Source organism: Coenobita brevimanus, chromosome 101 (assembly GCF_032717465.1).
Source record: "Coenobita brevimanus isolate Jiangsu-jjx chromosome 101, ASM3271746v2, whole genome shotgun sequence".
NCBI classification, from domain to species: Eukaryota; Metazoa; Arthropoda; class Malacostraca; order Decapoda; family Coenobitidae; genus Coenobita; species Coenobita brevimanus.
In genome coordinates, this window is record NC_137054.1 from 13,668,877 (window position 1) to 13,682,308 (window position 13,432).

The 13,432-nt window shown below is 41.2% G+C and overlaps 1 protein-coding gene across 3 annotated transcripts in view; it reads left to right on the forward strand.

Moving 5' to 3' along the window:
- bgm (acyl-CoA synthetase bubblegum family member 1) overlaps positions 1-13,432 on the forward strand; it is a 131,388-nt gene that overhangs the window by 45,220 nt on the left and 72,736 nt on the right. The window contains exon 1 of one of the 3 annotated variants that reach the window (XM_080284396.1): positions 12,661-12,731. The exons of the other annotated variants lie outside the window; for them this stretch is intronic. Within the exon in view, the coding sequence (XP_080140522.1) occupies positions 12,682-12,731 (50 nt within the window). The 5' untranslated portion in view covers positions 12,661-12,681. Of the gene's footprint in view, positions 1-12,660; positions 12,732-13,432 lie in introns of those variants that run through there. 3 annotated transcript variants of the gene reach the window in all.

A 13,432-nucleotide genomic window follows, 5' to 3' on the forward strand; every position in this document is an offset into this window, starting at 1 on the left:
ATTTCTGCTTACAGTATTCTTGGTAGTCTTTTTTCTTTCAGATGTTACCATATTATCAAACTCTAGCTGAATCACTCCCCCTTTTTTTATCTAAGGGGTATTTATTATGTTTTGGAGGATTGGGAAGGCCAGAATGTGTACAGTTTCCAAATTATATGCATCTCTGAATATGCATTCATTACAGAATTTGGCGTTAAATTATTTGAACATTGCATCTAATAAAAAAAAAAAAACATTAGAATTTGTGAAATTACGTGGATGATTTAAAATGGCACGAATTAGCTTCTCAGTATTTGTATTTGGCAAGAACGTGCTCTGGTGTGTGGAATGATCAGACATTATTATTATTGTACCGTATTCAGACAGTTGCATTGCAGAAGCTAGCGACTGTGTAAGATTGTGTTGCTAGGTATGGTTAAGTTTTTATGGCCTTTCCTTTTTTTACGTTTGTTGGTGTTTAGAGCAATAACCATATTTTTCCTCGTACTCGTTGCTATTTCCGTTAGATTTTGAAAAACAATTATTTAGCACTAACAATAACTTCATGTTACTCTTTCATATGTTGATTTGTACATTCTGTTTTGTTAGCATAGCACTAATTACGTAGCCTACTATTCTACACGACCGCTTTCTACTATCCTGTCCTAGTGTTACAGTATAGTCATTGATTTCTGCATTTTTTTTTTTTTTTTAAGCAGTACCCACGTACTTTTCGTTACCTACTGCCTAATATGTTTCCTCGATGCTAGAGGCCTTTCACAGAAGCTGTCCTGGATCTCGATAGCACGGGGATATAAGTTATCTACCAGTAGCATGAGATAAAACCCTTGTAAGCATTATCAAGGACATTCCGTATGAGTACATTGAACTAGTTTCAGTGAGATTTTTTTTTTTTCAGTTTTGCATCAGCTGCGTTATTTGGCGTGCAAAAATCTCGTTTGAACACAGTTGCGGCATTATTCTCAACCTTTCCAGTACGAATTCAAAATTGAATATAGTTGTCTAATAGGGGAAAAAAAAAAACATTGTACATAAAGTTAATGAGTTTTATCCTCTATTAGAATTTATAACTTTCAGTCTGAATACTGTTAATCAGATCACCACCAGACGATGTGATTCATTAAGTTACTGTATAACGTGATGTTTTTATTTCAATCATATAAGTTAAATCGCAATTAAATTGATTTAAACCAGTGAAAAAATCATTTCAATCAAAATGGATTTTTTTTAAATACAGATGGTTAGAGAATGTGATCGATGTGTAATTGTACAGATTCATCGTCTGCTTGTCCTGTACTCTTCTTATACTTATCCTGTATCTAGTTAAGTACCAGTGAACCGCTGCAAGGCAAATATTCCGAAGTTAAACATAGGAAATAAGGGAATTTTGTTGATAAGTGTGATTATGTTCAATGTTGACATGAGCTCTTTGAATACAGTGTCATGATTCAATTTAATGATTAAATGAAAAGACAGGTTGCCAACTTCCATCAGTATGTGACACACAGTGATGCAGCAGCATGAGTAACCTCCCTCATACCAAGGAGTGCTAGCCTGTGGTACATTACTTACTCCCACTTTCTATTCACACTATTATTTTGTAAGTGTTAATTTGAACTGCGATATAATCATGCCTAATGGACGCATTGCAGCAAGTGGGAGGAACAAAGACCCAGTGTAGCATCCTTGATAGAATTCCCAGAATTGGTACCAAAATATGGTTTCACTTAACATTGGCAAAGGTTTAGTACAAGAAAATATCTGCATTAAAGTGAAAAAAGTAAATATTCGATTTGAATGAATAAAAAAAAGATTTAATTTACAAAATCAGCTCTTTTCCAACCCTGAGATAATGAATGCTATATCTAACCTTTCCAATTTAAGATATATAATTTTAATACAGCTTTGACAGGAAGAATACCGTATGAAAAATTGCGTATGTCATGGGAATGAATGGAATAAATTGAATGTATTCCTTTGACATGCTGTAAAGGTTTAAGATAAGACTTCTCATGTGTACTGTGGCCTGGTTGTCTAAAGGTAGAATAATCATCTGGCTTAGTTGCTGGTTATTATTATTGTTATTAATTATGCATTTGTTGGTATAGGGGCTGAGAGGGTGTTCAAGTAATAGTAATAAGAGTAATAGCAATATTTTTTAGCTACTGTTGTTATTTACCGGTACAGTACAAGGAATTGATACGGTACTTTCAGACCGCCATGCCTAAGTTTGCATCTTCCAATGATAAGCTGTTCGGCAGTGTTAGCTAACTCTGCTGTGGTTTTCCTTCATATATAAGAATTAGCATATTTTCCCACTTAGAATGCCGAGCTGGGTGCATATTATTTGTATCAAAGTCATTGTGGTTGAAGAATTTGCAAATGCGCATACACCTGTCAAAACGGTTTTTTTTTTTCTCTCTCTCTCTCTCTCTCTCACACACACACACACACACACACACACACACACACACACACACACACACACACACACACACACACACACACACAAATCCAGTATCAGAACAATAATCGGTTTGTTTTCACCTGACCCCTTCTCACAACTGGCTTGTTAAGTCGTGGTTGCATGAAGTTTGGTAAGTCTTGTTGAGATAGGAATGAGTCTCCTTGGTTAATAGCCAAATCGATCCCGCAGTTGACAACGCCATCATTTGGGCTGAAAGGGCGATTAGGAATCTTTTCTCATTTCATTATTAAACATACTCTAAGTGAACTTTACTTGGACTGCCGATAGTACTGGGCTGCCGATAATAGTAGAATACAGTGTGGATCCCAGCTGGCGGGAGGAACAGTTCAGGGGGTTTGAATTTTATTCCTTTATTTGATCGTCCACATAACCCACCTATATATATGTCATAAAAACGCTTCTGGTAATTCCATCAACACCAGCCCTTAGTGAGGCCACCCTGGCGTGGTATGCCGACGGTGGGTATTAGATCCGAACCGGTGATTTGTAGGTGTGGGACTCCATTACCCTCTTCCATATCGCCTCCCGCTGCGTATTCCCCCTCCCTCCCACCTATTCTTTTTCTCTCTCACTCTGTAACACCTCCATCTCCCATTCTCTCACGTTCATTTTTTTCCCTCCGTATTCTTCCTCCCGCCTCATTCACACATCTCCATCACCCCCAAGGGCTGTGTGAGGTTCACGGTCACGGTTAAAGCAGTGGGTCGTGAAGAGCGACAAGCCCTGGTGATCTTACAACTCACCGACAGTCACTAGTGCAGGTTGTGGAATGTCTTAGCCGCATACCGTAGTGTCTTTGATAGGGTTCTTTCTGTATGTTCTACACACACACACACACACACACACACACACACACACATGTATGTAGATTGATATGTATGTATCGGAATATGTGTGCATGTTTAAAAAGAATTGATATGGGAAGGTTTTGCAATCTTCCACTGTATCGTCTCAGATGCAAAACCAAATTATGACGGTGTGGTAAGTTTGTCGGTGAGTCATATTTGTTCCTCCTTCCTGCATAACAAAGTCGTGGTTGCGGAATGGAGTATTGAGAGCCTTGAGTCAGCGTCCATGCGAGGTGTGAAGGTATTAGGAAATAAGCTCGTAGACGACTAGAGACCACTCCTTAGTTGAAAACAAGGACGGTAGAAATACCAGAGTACAGGTACTTGAAGGACGAGAGGACGATCCTAAGCTGAGTAAAATAATGTGGCAGCAACATAGATACCTTTATGATTTACGACGTCAACTGAACTGCCGCGTGCCTTCCTCGTCACTGTTATGAATTTCTAGTGAAGCTGACGAACCCTAGTGCTAACGGGAAGCCCAGCGTAAAATGGTTTCCTGTAGGTTTTATGTCATTCATAGACAAGACGTTTCAGTATAGAAGGTTGCCAATGTAGCTGTTTTATGGCGGACTATTTGCATTGCTTATTTTGGGGGGGATTTTTACCAGATTTTAGCAGCAATCTACCAGTTTTAGCTTTTGTATTTTTTTTTTTTGGTATCTCTAACGGAATTTGAAAGTCCAGCGGCGTGTGTCTTGTTCGGCAACTCATGAACTCTGATAATGTGGCTTGAGTGGAGTATCAGCCACAGGATTACCACGGCTCTCTCTCTCTCTCTCTCTCTCTCTCTCTCTCTCTCTCTCTCTCTCTCTAATCAGTATATGGAAAGCACTTGTAGTGACTGGGTAAGTGAAGGCTACTGTATAATCAAAGACCTTGCCGGTTGGAGAAGACAGGATATCCGTAAGCAAGAATGAGAGTACGGTGTGGTACTGTAGAGGCAAGATAGGAATCATCGAAATGAAGACAGAAAATAAGGCAACCCTTTAGCCATGAAATTTTTTTATATCCTCAATATTCTATCCAGCATGCCGGTACATAAAAAAAAAAAAAAAAAAAAAAAATCGCCGTATTGAAGGGGTAACAAAAAGGAACAGTCGAGTGGCATTTCATTTTGTTTCATTTTCTACGCAGTTGGCTACACCTCTTCCCCTAATCCACCTTCCCTCTCCACCCTCACCACCATGCATGTCTGGAATCCTGATCGATGCTGTCTGTCTGTCCAGTTCTCACTTGCGAGGAACTCTTACCTGTGTTTAATATCGTCGTGTAGGTGACAGGTATCTTATTAACGCCAGTATAATCTTAAGTGTCGTTGAGTAGCAAGTATGTATGTACGAGTATGTATGGATGTATATGTATGTAGGTATGGAGGCATGTATGTGTATTTGTCTGTAGGCCTATGTATGGTGTATATTTTTATGTATGTATGTATATGTGTAATCTAAAAGAGAATAACAGAGGATATAATTGGAATTGCATGGTGCAGGTAGTGTGCGTGTGCGTGTGTGTGTGTGTGTGTGTGTGTGTGTGTGTGTGTGTGTGTGTGTGTGTGTAGTGGAAAATTATATGTTGTCATTGGTGCTGGGTATGTTGTCTTGTCACAGTAGGATTGCCAACATGTGGAAATAAAGTCAGTTACTGGTTTATAGGAAGGGAGAGGTGAAGTGGGCAGAGGGGTAGGGTGGAGGTAATGAGGGTGGACTGTGGAGTGAAGGACAGGAGGGAGTGGATTGAAGGGGGGGATGGTTTTGTAACAAGGTGGGGACGGGGGGAGGAAGGACCAGGTACCGGTATAGTAGCAGTGGATGGGTTGAGGGTACTGTAGTGGAGGTAAGGGGAAGAGGGTAGGGGACAGGTTGAGTAGCTGTTGGTGTTTTGAGAAAGGGACTGAGGAGAGGTGAGTGGAGTTTTGTAGTGATAGGTGGAGTTGTAGATGTATTGGAAGGAGGGAGGGGGAGAGGAATTCAGCAGTACAGTTGCACCTAATTGACACAGTAATAATAATAATAATAATAATAATACGGTAGTAGTAGTAGTAGTAGTAATAGTAGTAGTAGTAGTAGCAGTAGTATTAGTAACCCATCATCATAACCTATATCATTCATCTATTTCCAGTTTTTCTTTTTCATCTTTACCTATTGACCATAAATCTCTTACTCCCCAGAATAGAAATTAAATAATTGTTGGAGGAGGTGAAGGTCGGATGAAATGACTTTGAGGGGATGAAGGGGGGATGAAATGATTGTTGGAGGGGGTGAAGGTGGGATGAAATGACTGAGGGGATGAATGGGAGTTAAATTACTTGGAGAGGGCGAAGGGGGGATGAAATGATTGGTGGACGGGATGAAGGTGAGATGAAATGATTGTTGGGCGGGGTGAAGGTGGGATGAAATGATTGTTGGTGGGGGTGAAGTGGGGGGAGGATGAAATGGTTGTTGGTGGGGGTGAAGTGGGGGAAGCAGTGTCAAGGGTATAGCTAGGACAAGGGGTGGTCTTGGTGCGTAGGTCCTGCAGTGGGACCATCACCGTCAAACGTTCCTCGATATTTGCATGCTGGATGTGGCGGTGTTTAGGCGTTAGCTACAGGAATATTTTGTATTTTTATAAAGTAGATAGTGTGAGAAGGAAGGATGCTCAAACGCTTAGGGAGGAATGAAGGATGTTGGTAAATATAGTGTTGGTTGATGATTGTGAGCTTTGTGATAGTATATTGACAAAAATTATAGGTTATCAGTCTTATAAATTAATAGGTGAATATAGTATACCGCTGAAGATGTAGAGAGAGAGAGTTGGTGGGTGACAGCGCATATATGAGACTTTTAAAGGTAACTGAATTGATGGACGGAAGGAGATAAAAGGGCAAATGAAGTCTTAGGAAAATGCAGTGCGTAAATGGTGGGTAATTGCTGCCGGATAAGTAAGGATGGGAGGGAAAAAAGAAAAGAAAAAGGCATTAACCCCTTCAGCACGATGATAATAGGGTTATAGTGGTGCTTCCAGCTCCCTTTATTTATGTACTTATTTTTTTTACGTGCTAATTTCTAGGAGCTGAAAGTTAGGTCATTAGCCTAGTTTCTTGGCTGATCAGTAGTCTTTACTTGCCTTCATGCTTGCCACATGTGTACACCGCGTGAGTCATCTTAATTACACCAGTGTCAAGAAAGGAATTAACGCTAGATCATCTTAATCCAATTATTTATTATTATTATTATTATTATTATTTGTAATGAGGTTAACTTGGCCGGATGTGAACAGTTTAGAGTGAAAGATTTCCCTCGGCTGAATAAAATAGTCTGACGGTTGCCAGAATAAAATACTAGCGTGGTTGCCTGCCGTCCAAAGAGTTAATTACATATAACGAGAAGGAAAGTATAACGTGGAAGAACGAAAAATAAACTAGGATAAAGTACGCAATATACTTAATGTTAACTAATTTCTTATCCTGCTTTTTCATTTGGATGAGGATACACAGAAACAGAGGCTGTAATAACAGTTGAAATGAAAACAGTAAAATGTAATCCAGTCTATTGTTCTTGGGCTTTTTGCAAGATAACGAACAGCAGTGATAAATGACGTTTTTAGCTTCCCTTTGTCACGAGAGAGAGAGAGAGAGAGAGAGAGAGAGAGAGAGAGAGAGAGAGACGACCGACCCTGCAAGCATTGTGTCCTGCCTTCCATATCTCATACCTTCACGAACCATAGCATATTCATCCATCTCTTACTATTGTCTTCATATTACTATCACAAAAATTTTTGTGCAACATCTTCCTTCGCCACACCCCGGGAGAGGAAGTGTCGGGGGTTTATTATTATTATTATTATTATTGTTGTTGTTGTTGTGATGCTATTTGTTTAATTTCTTTTCGCCCATCGAGGATATTGCGTCTATGCTGAAATAAAATTAAGAACACAACCTTGACCTTGAGGGTACGCTGGTATATGAAAAAGATGCTTGAGCGAACTTTTAATCTCTGGATTATTAGAGATGGAAGTGTTAGATTACATAGTTAGGGTGTCATCGTTTAATTATCTTCCCGGGTACCAGAGAGCTGAATAAAATTGTGCAGTAGTTGAAATATAAATGACGTACTTTTGTTTAATGGGTTAGTGTGTGTGTGTGTGTGTGTGTGTGTGTGTGTGTGTGTGTGAAGGTTTCCTATAGGGTCCCTTTGACGTCCTGGGATTTGTGGGTTACGTAATTTGAAGGTCACAGTGGTGGTATGATGGTTCCAGGCGTGAGATGGCAGTGAGCATGCTGGCGTGGCTTTTGTTTCCTTCCCTCTTCCTTCCCTCCTTTCCTCTTTACCTCTTCCTTCCCCTTTCCTCTTTACCTCTTCCTTCCCCTTTCCTCTTTCCTTCCTTCCTTCTCACCTACCCTCCACTTTATCCCTCCCCATTTCTTCTTCCCTCCTTTCCATTTTCCTTTTCCCCTTCTCTTCCTCCCCCCACTTTCCTATCCACTCTGTGTTCCTCAACCTTCCCGCCCCTTTCCCCTTCGTTTTCTCTTATCTTTCCTTCCACCCTTCCTATTCCCTTGTCTTCCCTTCCAGCTTCGACCCCTCTTTTCACCCCTTCCCTTCCTTCTCTTTCACCGTCCCTTTCCCCCCTCCCCTCCTCCCTCTTTCCCCTTCCCTTCCCCCTTTTCCCCCTTCCCTTCCCCCTCTTCCCCCTTCCCTTCCCCATCTCTTACCCCCATCCCTCCTGAACCCTTTACGGGGCTATCAGAGCCGTATCCTTGGTGTGTCGTCGAGGTGTGAGTCTCCTAGAGGGTCTCCTGGTGTACTCTGGGATTTTGTGGTTTATATAATGTCAAGGTCGTGCCGGTAGTGGTGGGGTGTAGTGGCTGAAGACGCCGGGCGGGAGGGTGGTGGGTGTGTTGGTCTCTCTCTCTCTCTCTCTCTCTCTCACACACACACACACACACACACACACACACACACACACACACACACACACACACACACACACACACACACACACACACACACACACACACACACACACACACACACACACACACACACACACACACACACACACACACACACACACACACACACACACCACTCCTTGACTCTGCTCTACTCTCCTGCTCCCCTATACTCTCCTCTCCTCTCCTCTCCTCTCTCCTTTTCATAGACAGCTGCTTCCCAGTATGGGCCAAGTAGCTTACTGTTGTGATCCTCTTATGTTCTTACCTTCCTTCTTTCCTTCCGCTCCCCGTGTCTCCCCTCTCCGTCCTTCCCTTGTGGGCTTAACTTCTTCCATCACAGTACTTCGCTCCCTTGCCTCCTTTCTTCCCTTCTTTCCTCCCCACCCCTCCCCTCGCTTAACCTGTCAGCTCATCTGATCTCATTTCATCCCCTCCCCTCCTCTCCTCTCTCCTGCCCTGCTATAACTTTCCTCACAAGTGTTGTGGTATGATTTCATTTTAATTGGTCTCGCTCTGCTTCCTTCAGGGATGTCGGTCAGAAGAAGAACTTTTTAAACTCCAAGTACATAAGAACATAAGAAGAGAGGATAACTGCAGTAGGCCGGTTGGCCCATGCTAGGCAGCTCCTAGAAGAGTAACTAAACTACTAGAATGAGATAAGGATAGCAAAGAAGAAGGCTCTACGATGCCTTTTTAAAGACGTGCTTTTACCCTTGCTGCTGCTGGACTGCCATATTCATCTTTGTAGAGGCCCGTCATAGTGAAGAGGATAGGAGCAATCGAACAGCCCAGACGAAAGCACATGTGATCTTTGGTCTGTTTCATAACAAAGAGTAGTTGTTTATGTACGAATATTGTTATCCGATACGCTGTTCTGAGAGAAGTGTTCACAAATGCATTCACCTAATGCTGACGATTCCCTGTAGTCTAGAAAAAGCCATGTCTAATCATTAAGTCTTGGGTTTAGTCAGGAATATAAAGAACACAACAGTTACGTAAGCCAAGTTCTTTCAGGGAGGGTTATACTGTAGGTCTCTGTGTACATTTTTGAAGTCTTATTACTTGTTGCCTCTTAATCTGTTATTATATACCAGTTGCTTTTTTAATTTTGTTTCGTATTTTTGGCGTACATTTCCTTATCAGCCGTGACTCACGTTACGTTTTGAAATTTTAATATTTGTTTCTTTTTATTGCCATTTATTCCTTTTTTTTCTTTCTTTTTTTTCTTTTTACCGTCCTCTGAGTCATTCTCCCACATCAGCTCGTCCTTCTTTGTATGCAACCTTTTGTACTACCTTTGTTCCCTTCTGTATCAGGAGTTTCACATAGCATATTTTACATATTTGTGGTTTGACATTGAGTTACTATACAATTCCTTGATGAATATATCTTCGTCAGAGCTCCAACCGGATGTTGCCGAGGGTTTGTTGGAGTTTGTTGCTCACACATTGCCACTCAGGGATAGACAACTGGCAACTGGTATAGAGACGGCAATTATCGAAGATTGTTTTACTGAAGTTTTGAAGGCAGGCGCATCAGACGACGATAGATGTACAGTATGTAATTTTCATAACATTTTCACAGTCGTCAGTTGAGGTCACCAGATCTGTTTCAGTATCCTACATTCCATTCCCCATGATGAGCAGGGTCAAAGAAGTTGTCTGGCTAACGAGATTGGTACGTGATAAATATGGAAATGGTAAAATTAATTCGCTCCATAGTCAGGCTTTCGTAGGATTACAAACACTATGATAGACTGATCGGGATGTAAAACGTAGAATAACCTCACCTGGGTAAGGGTAACACACGTGACCACACCTGTGAAATGAGGTAACGATGGTAATTAAATGAGTCACATTCTCTCTCTCTCTCTCTCTCTCTCTCATACGCACACACCACTTTCCTCATTCACTCTAGCCTCGTTTTCTTCGACCTGTGTGTGTGTGTGTGTGTGTGTGTGTGTGCGCGTGTGTGCGCGTGTGTGTGCGTGTGTGTGTGTGTGTGTGTGTGTGTGTGTGTGTGTGTGTGTGTGTGTGTGTGTGTGTGTGCGAGCTTATATATGACCTTTAAATTGTAGTTGCCATTTCTGGTTCCCTTGACCTTTATTGAACGACCCTATGTTTATTATTTATTTGGATTACCCTTTTTTGTGAATTTAGGTTTGTTTGAAATGTTATGTTACTCCAGATTCCTTCAGAGCTTTTAACTGAGTTGCTTTTTGTAGTTTTTCTTGTATTCTCGAGTGTTTATGTGGACTACAGTTGCTAGGAGACAAAATTATTCATCGATAGGAAACTGTCAGATTTCCCTTTCCAAAATGTGTGCGCATATGCGTGGGTGCGTGGGTGTATTTATATTTTCGCGTGTGTCCCTTTGCCTTTTTCATTAGCTTGTGTGTACAGTAATGTTGCTTGGTGACGCGCTAGGCAACCTACTACTGCTACTTCTACAGCCATCGATTCGCCAGGCTATTGCAATCGTGTGGTGCGCAGTTCTCCCGTGCGTCGCCTTCTGTGTGTCCGTGATCGCTGCTGGAGTCCTTAAAATAGTTAAGTCTCCCTTCCAGTGTGCTTGGTAATCAGTTCCGATGATACAGGTGTGCATATCTGGTGATCGTTACGTAACCTGACAACGTGACCCCTTTTGTGTTGACAGGGGCACGAAAGGAAATAAAAAGAAAGAAGGAAATCACTGTTATAAAGTTGTGGATTAGGCTATTGTGTTTCAAGCATGTGCCACAGAGAATCACGTTTCATGAATATAATAATAATAAAAAAATAACGTGATTTCACCCTAGCATGCAGCTTGTGCTTTGAATGCCCGGATGAATATTGGAGAACATTGATGCCAGATTTTTTTTTTTTTTTTTTAATTCCAGGAAGTTCTCCGTACTGTTATTACTGTATATGCATTGAAAAATTCACATCGATGCATTTCGTTTGCAATAAATTTTAATTAAAGTTTACGACTCTTCATACAATTAGTGCTGTAACGAGGGACTATACTGGTGCCTTCAAAGTAATTTTCCTGTATTTTCACATTCCAGAAAGCTAGTACTATGTACTAGAGAAACTACTGTATATGGAAGCAGTGTTATTTCAATAGAAGTTAAGAATTCAACATTTCCCCGTATATATGAAGTGTTACCTTTGGAGAAGACAGGAAACCGCCTTGTGAGAAGAATGCAGCTCTAATGGCAAATCTTTGGCCTGTATTGAGCAATGCATAAAGTATGGAGATGATTTACACCAGGACATTGGTGTATTGGATTGCTGGAATAACTTGCTCTTTGTTTCGCATTTCAGTAGAATCTTTGTAATTTTCACATCATACACTGTTGTATTATGAACGGGAAAACAAGCAGAGTTATTCAAAGTTAGGACATATGAAAAACTGTTAGCAAAGAAAAGCCTCAAACGCGATTAACACTGCCACAATAACTTCATCCTAATGCTAACCTCATTTAGCTGGCAAACCGAGGGCGGATAAGAGGGGGTACTATCCTAAAATACCCCCGTCCTTGCTACAGCTATAAGACAATAGGGTATTTGGTGGAGGGTGTGGGCCAAGGTTGAATGGTGCCAGTGCCAGGGATAAAGAGTGCCAGGAGGAGTAATGTCACACAAAACACATTTTTAGAATGCCAACAGGAGTAGGACTATGTATTACTCGCAACAAATAATTCAAGAAAGACAAAGGAAGTAGTAATGAATGTGTGAAAGGGGGAATGAAAGACTAAAAGGAGATACGGTATGCCAGGAGTAAAAAATGGGATTTACGAGGGAAGCAGAATGATCAGCATGTAGAATGATGATAAACATACTACAGCTTCATGAAATGTGTGAAGTATGGGAATCGGACAAACGAGACATAAACAATAAGCACTGATACCACATGTGATAAGGAAAATAAGGAAACTAGAGACGACAAAGCCACACATGCCAGGCAATGCTCTGAGCTTCTTGCAGTATGTAACAAGAGCTTTGAAGTTTATATTCTAAAAGAAATCTGAGAAGTGCCTGAAGATGGGAGAACCTTGTAATGCAGGTGAAAAAGTAACAGGGATAGGCTACTGCAAAGCGACTGAAGCCAAGACCTCTCTGAACCTTTGCAATATTTAGCAAAAACTCTACATGTAATAAATGAAAAAGAAAATGAGACGACCGAGAAGTGACCTGAAAATATTAATAATTTATGAATTGGCTGAAAAAAGATACGAGAAATGGCAAAGACACATGTGCATGAAATTTACGTATGACTGAAAAATGTAGCTATTAAAGACGGAAACTTACCTGTTGTTTAGATGTTATTGAATGAAATTGTAATGGTAATTTGAAACTCGTCTGAGGGCTATGCCAGGAACCTCGTGGAGTCTAAGCAATATACCGGAGCAGTTTCAGATTCCCATGTCTCGGGCTGCCTCCGCTTCCTCCTACAAGTTTAGCAGACACATGTGGTGAGGCTGGAGTTTGTTTACGTGAGGTTTGAGCAAAAGTGGTTGTCGCATATTGAGTCTTGGTTACACTAATACAGGATTTAACATAGCTATTTGTAAACACACACACACACACACACACACACACACACACACACACACACACACACACACACACACACACACACACACACACACACACACACACACACACACACACACACACACACACACACACACACACACACACACACACACACACACACACACACACACACACACACACACACACACACACACACAGTGCTCCGGCACTACCCCTCCGTCCATTGTTTCGATACAGCCATAGGCGTTCTTTTTATTTGTAGGTTTGCTTAACGTGCATGTACAAACCAGGCTCATAAAACAAAATTTGGACACTTTAGAATTAAATATTTGTATCCCTTTTGTTTACTATGGCTAGGATATTCAGCTGGCACTTGAATGACATAATACTGAGAAATTGGTGTTCCGCACGCTCTTTTAAGGAGCTGCGGTATACCATTGTGTGTGAATGATTTTGGTGGGTGTATTATGGCTAGTGTGTGAATGACTGGTGGGTGTATTAGTACTTTTGTGTGTGTGTGTGTGTGTGTGTGTGTGTGTGTGTGTGTGTGTGTGAGACGTCATACCACTCGAGGCCAGGTGATGATGCACACACAAAAATGAACTTACGGGCCCTC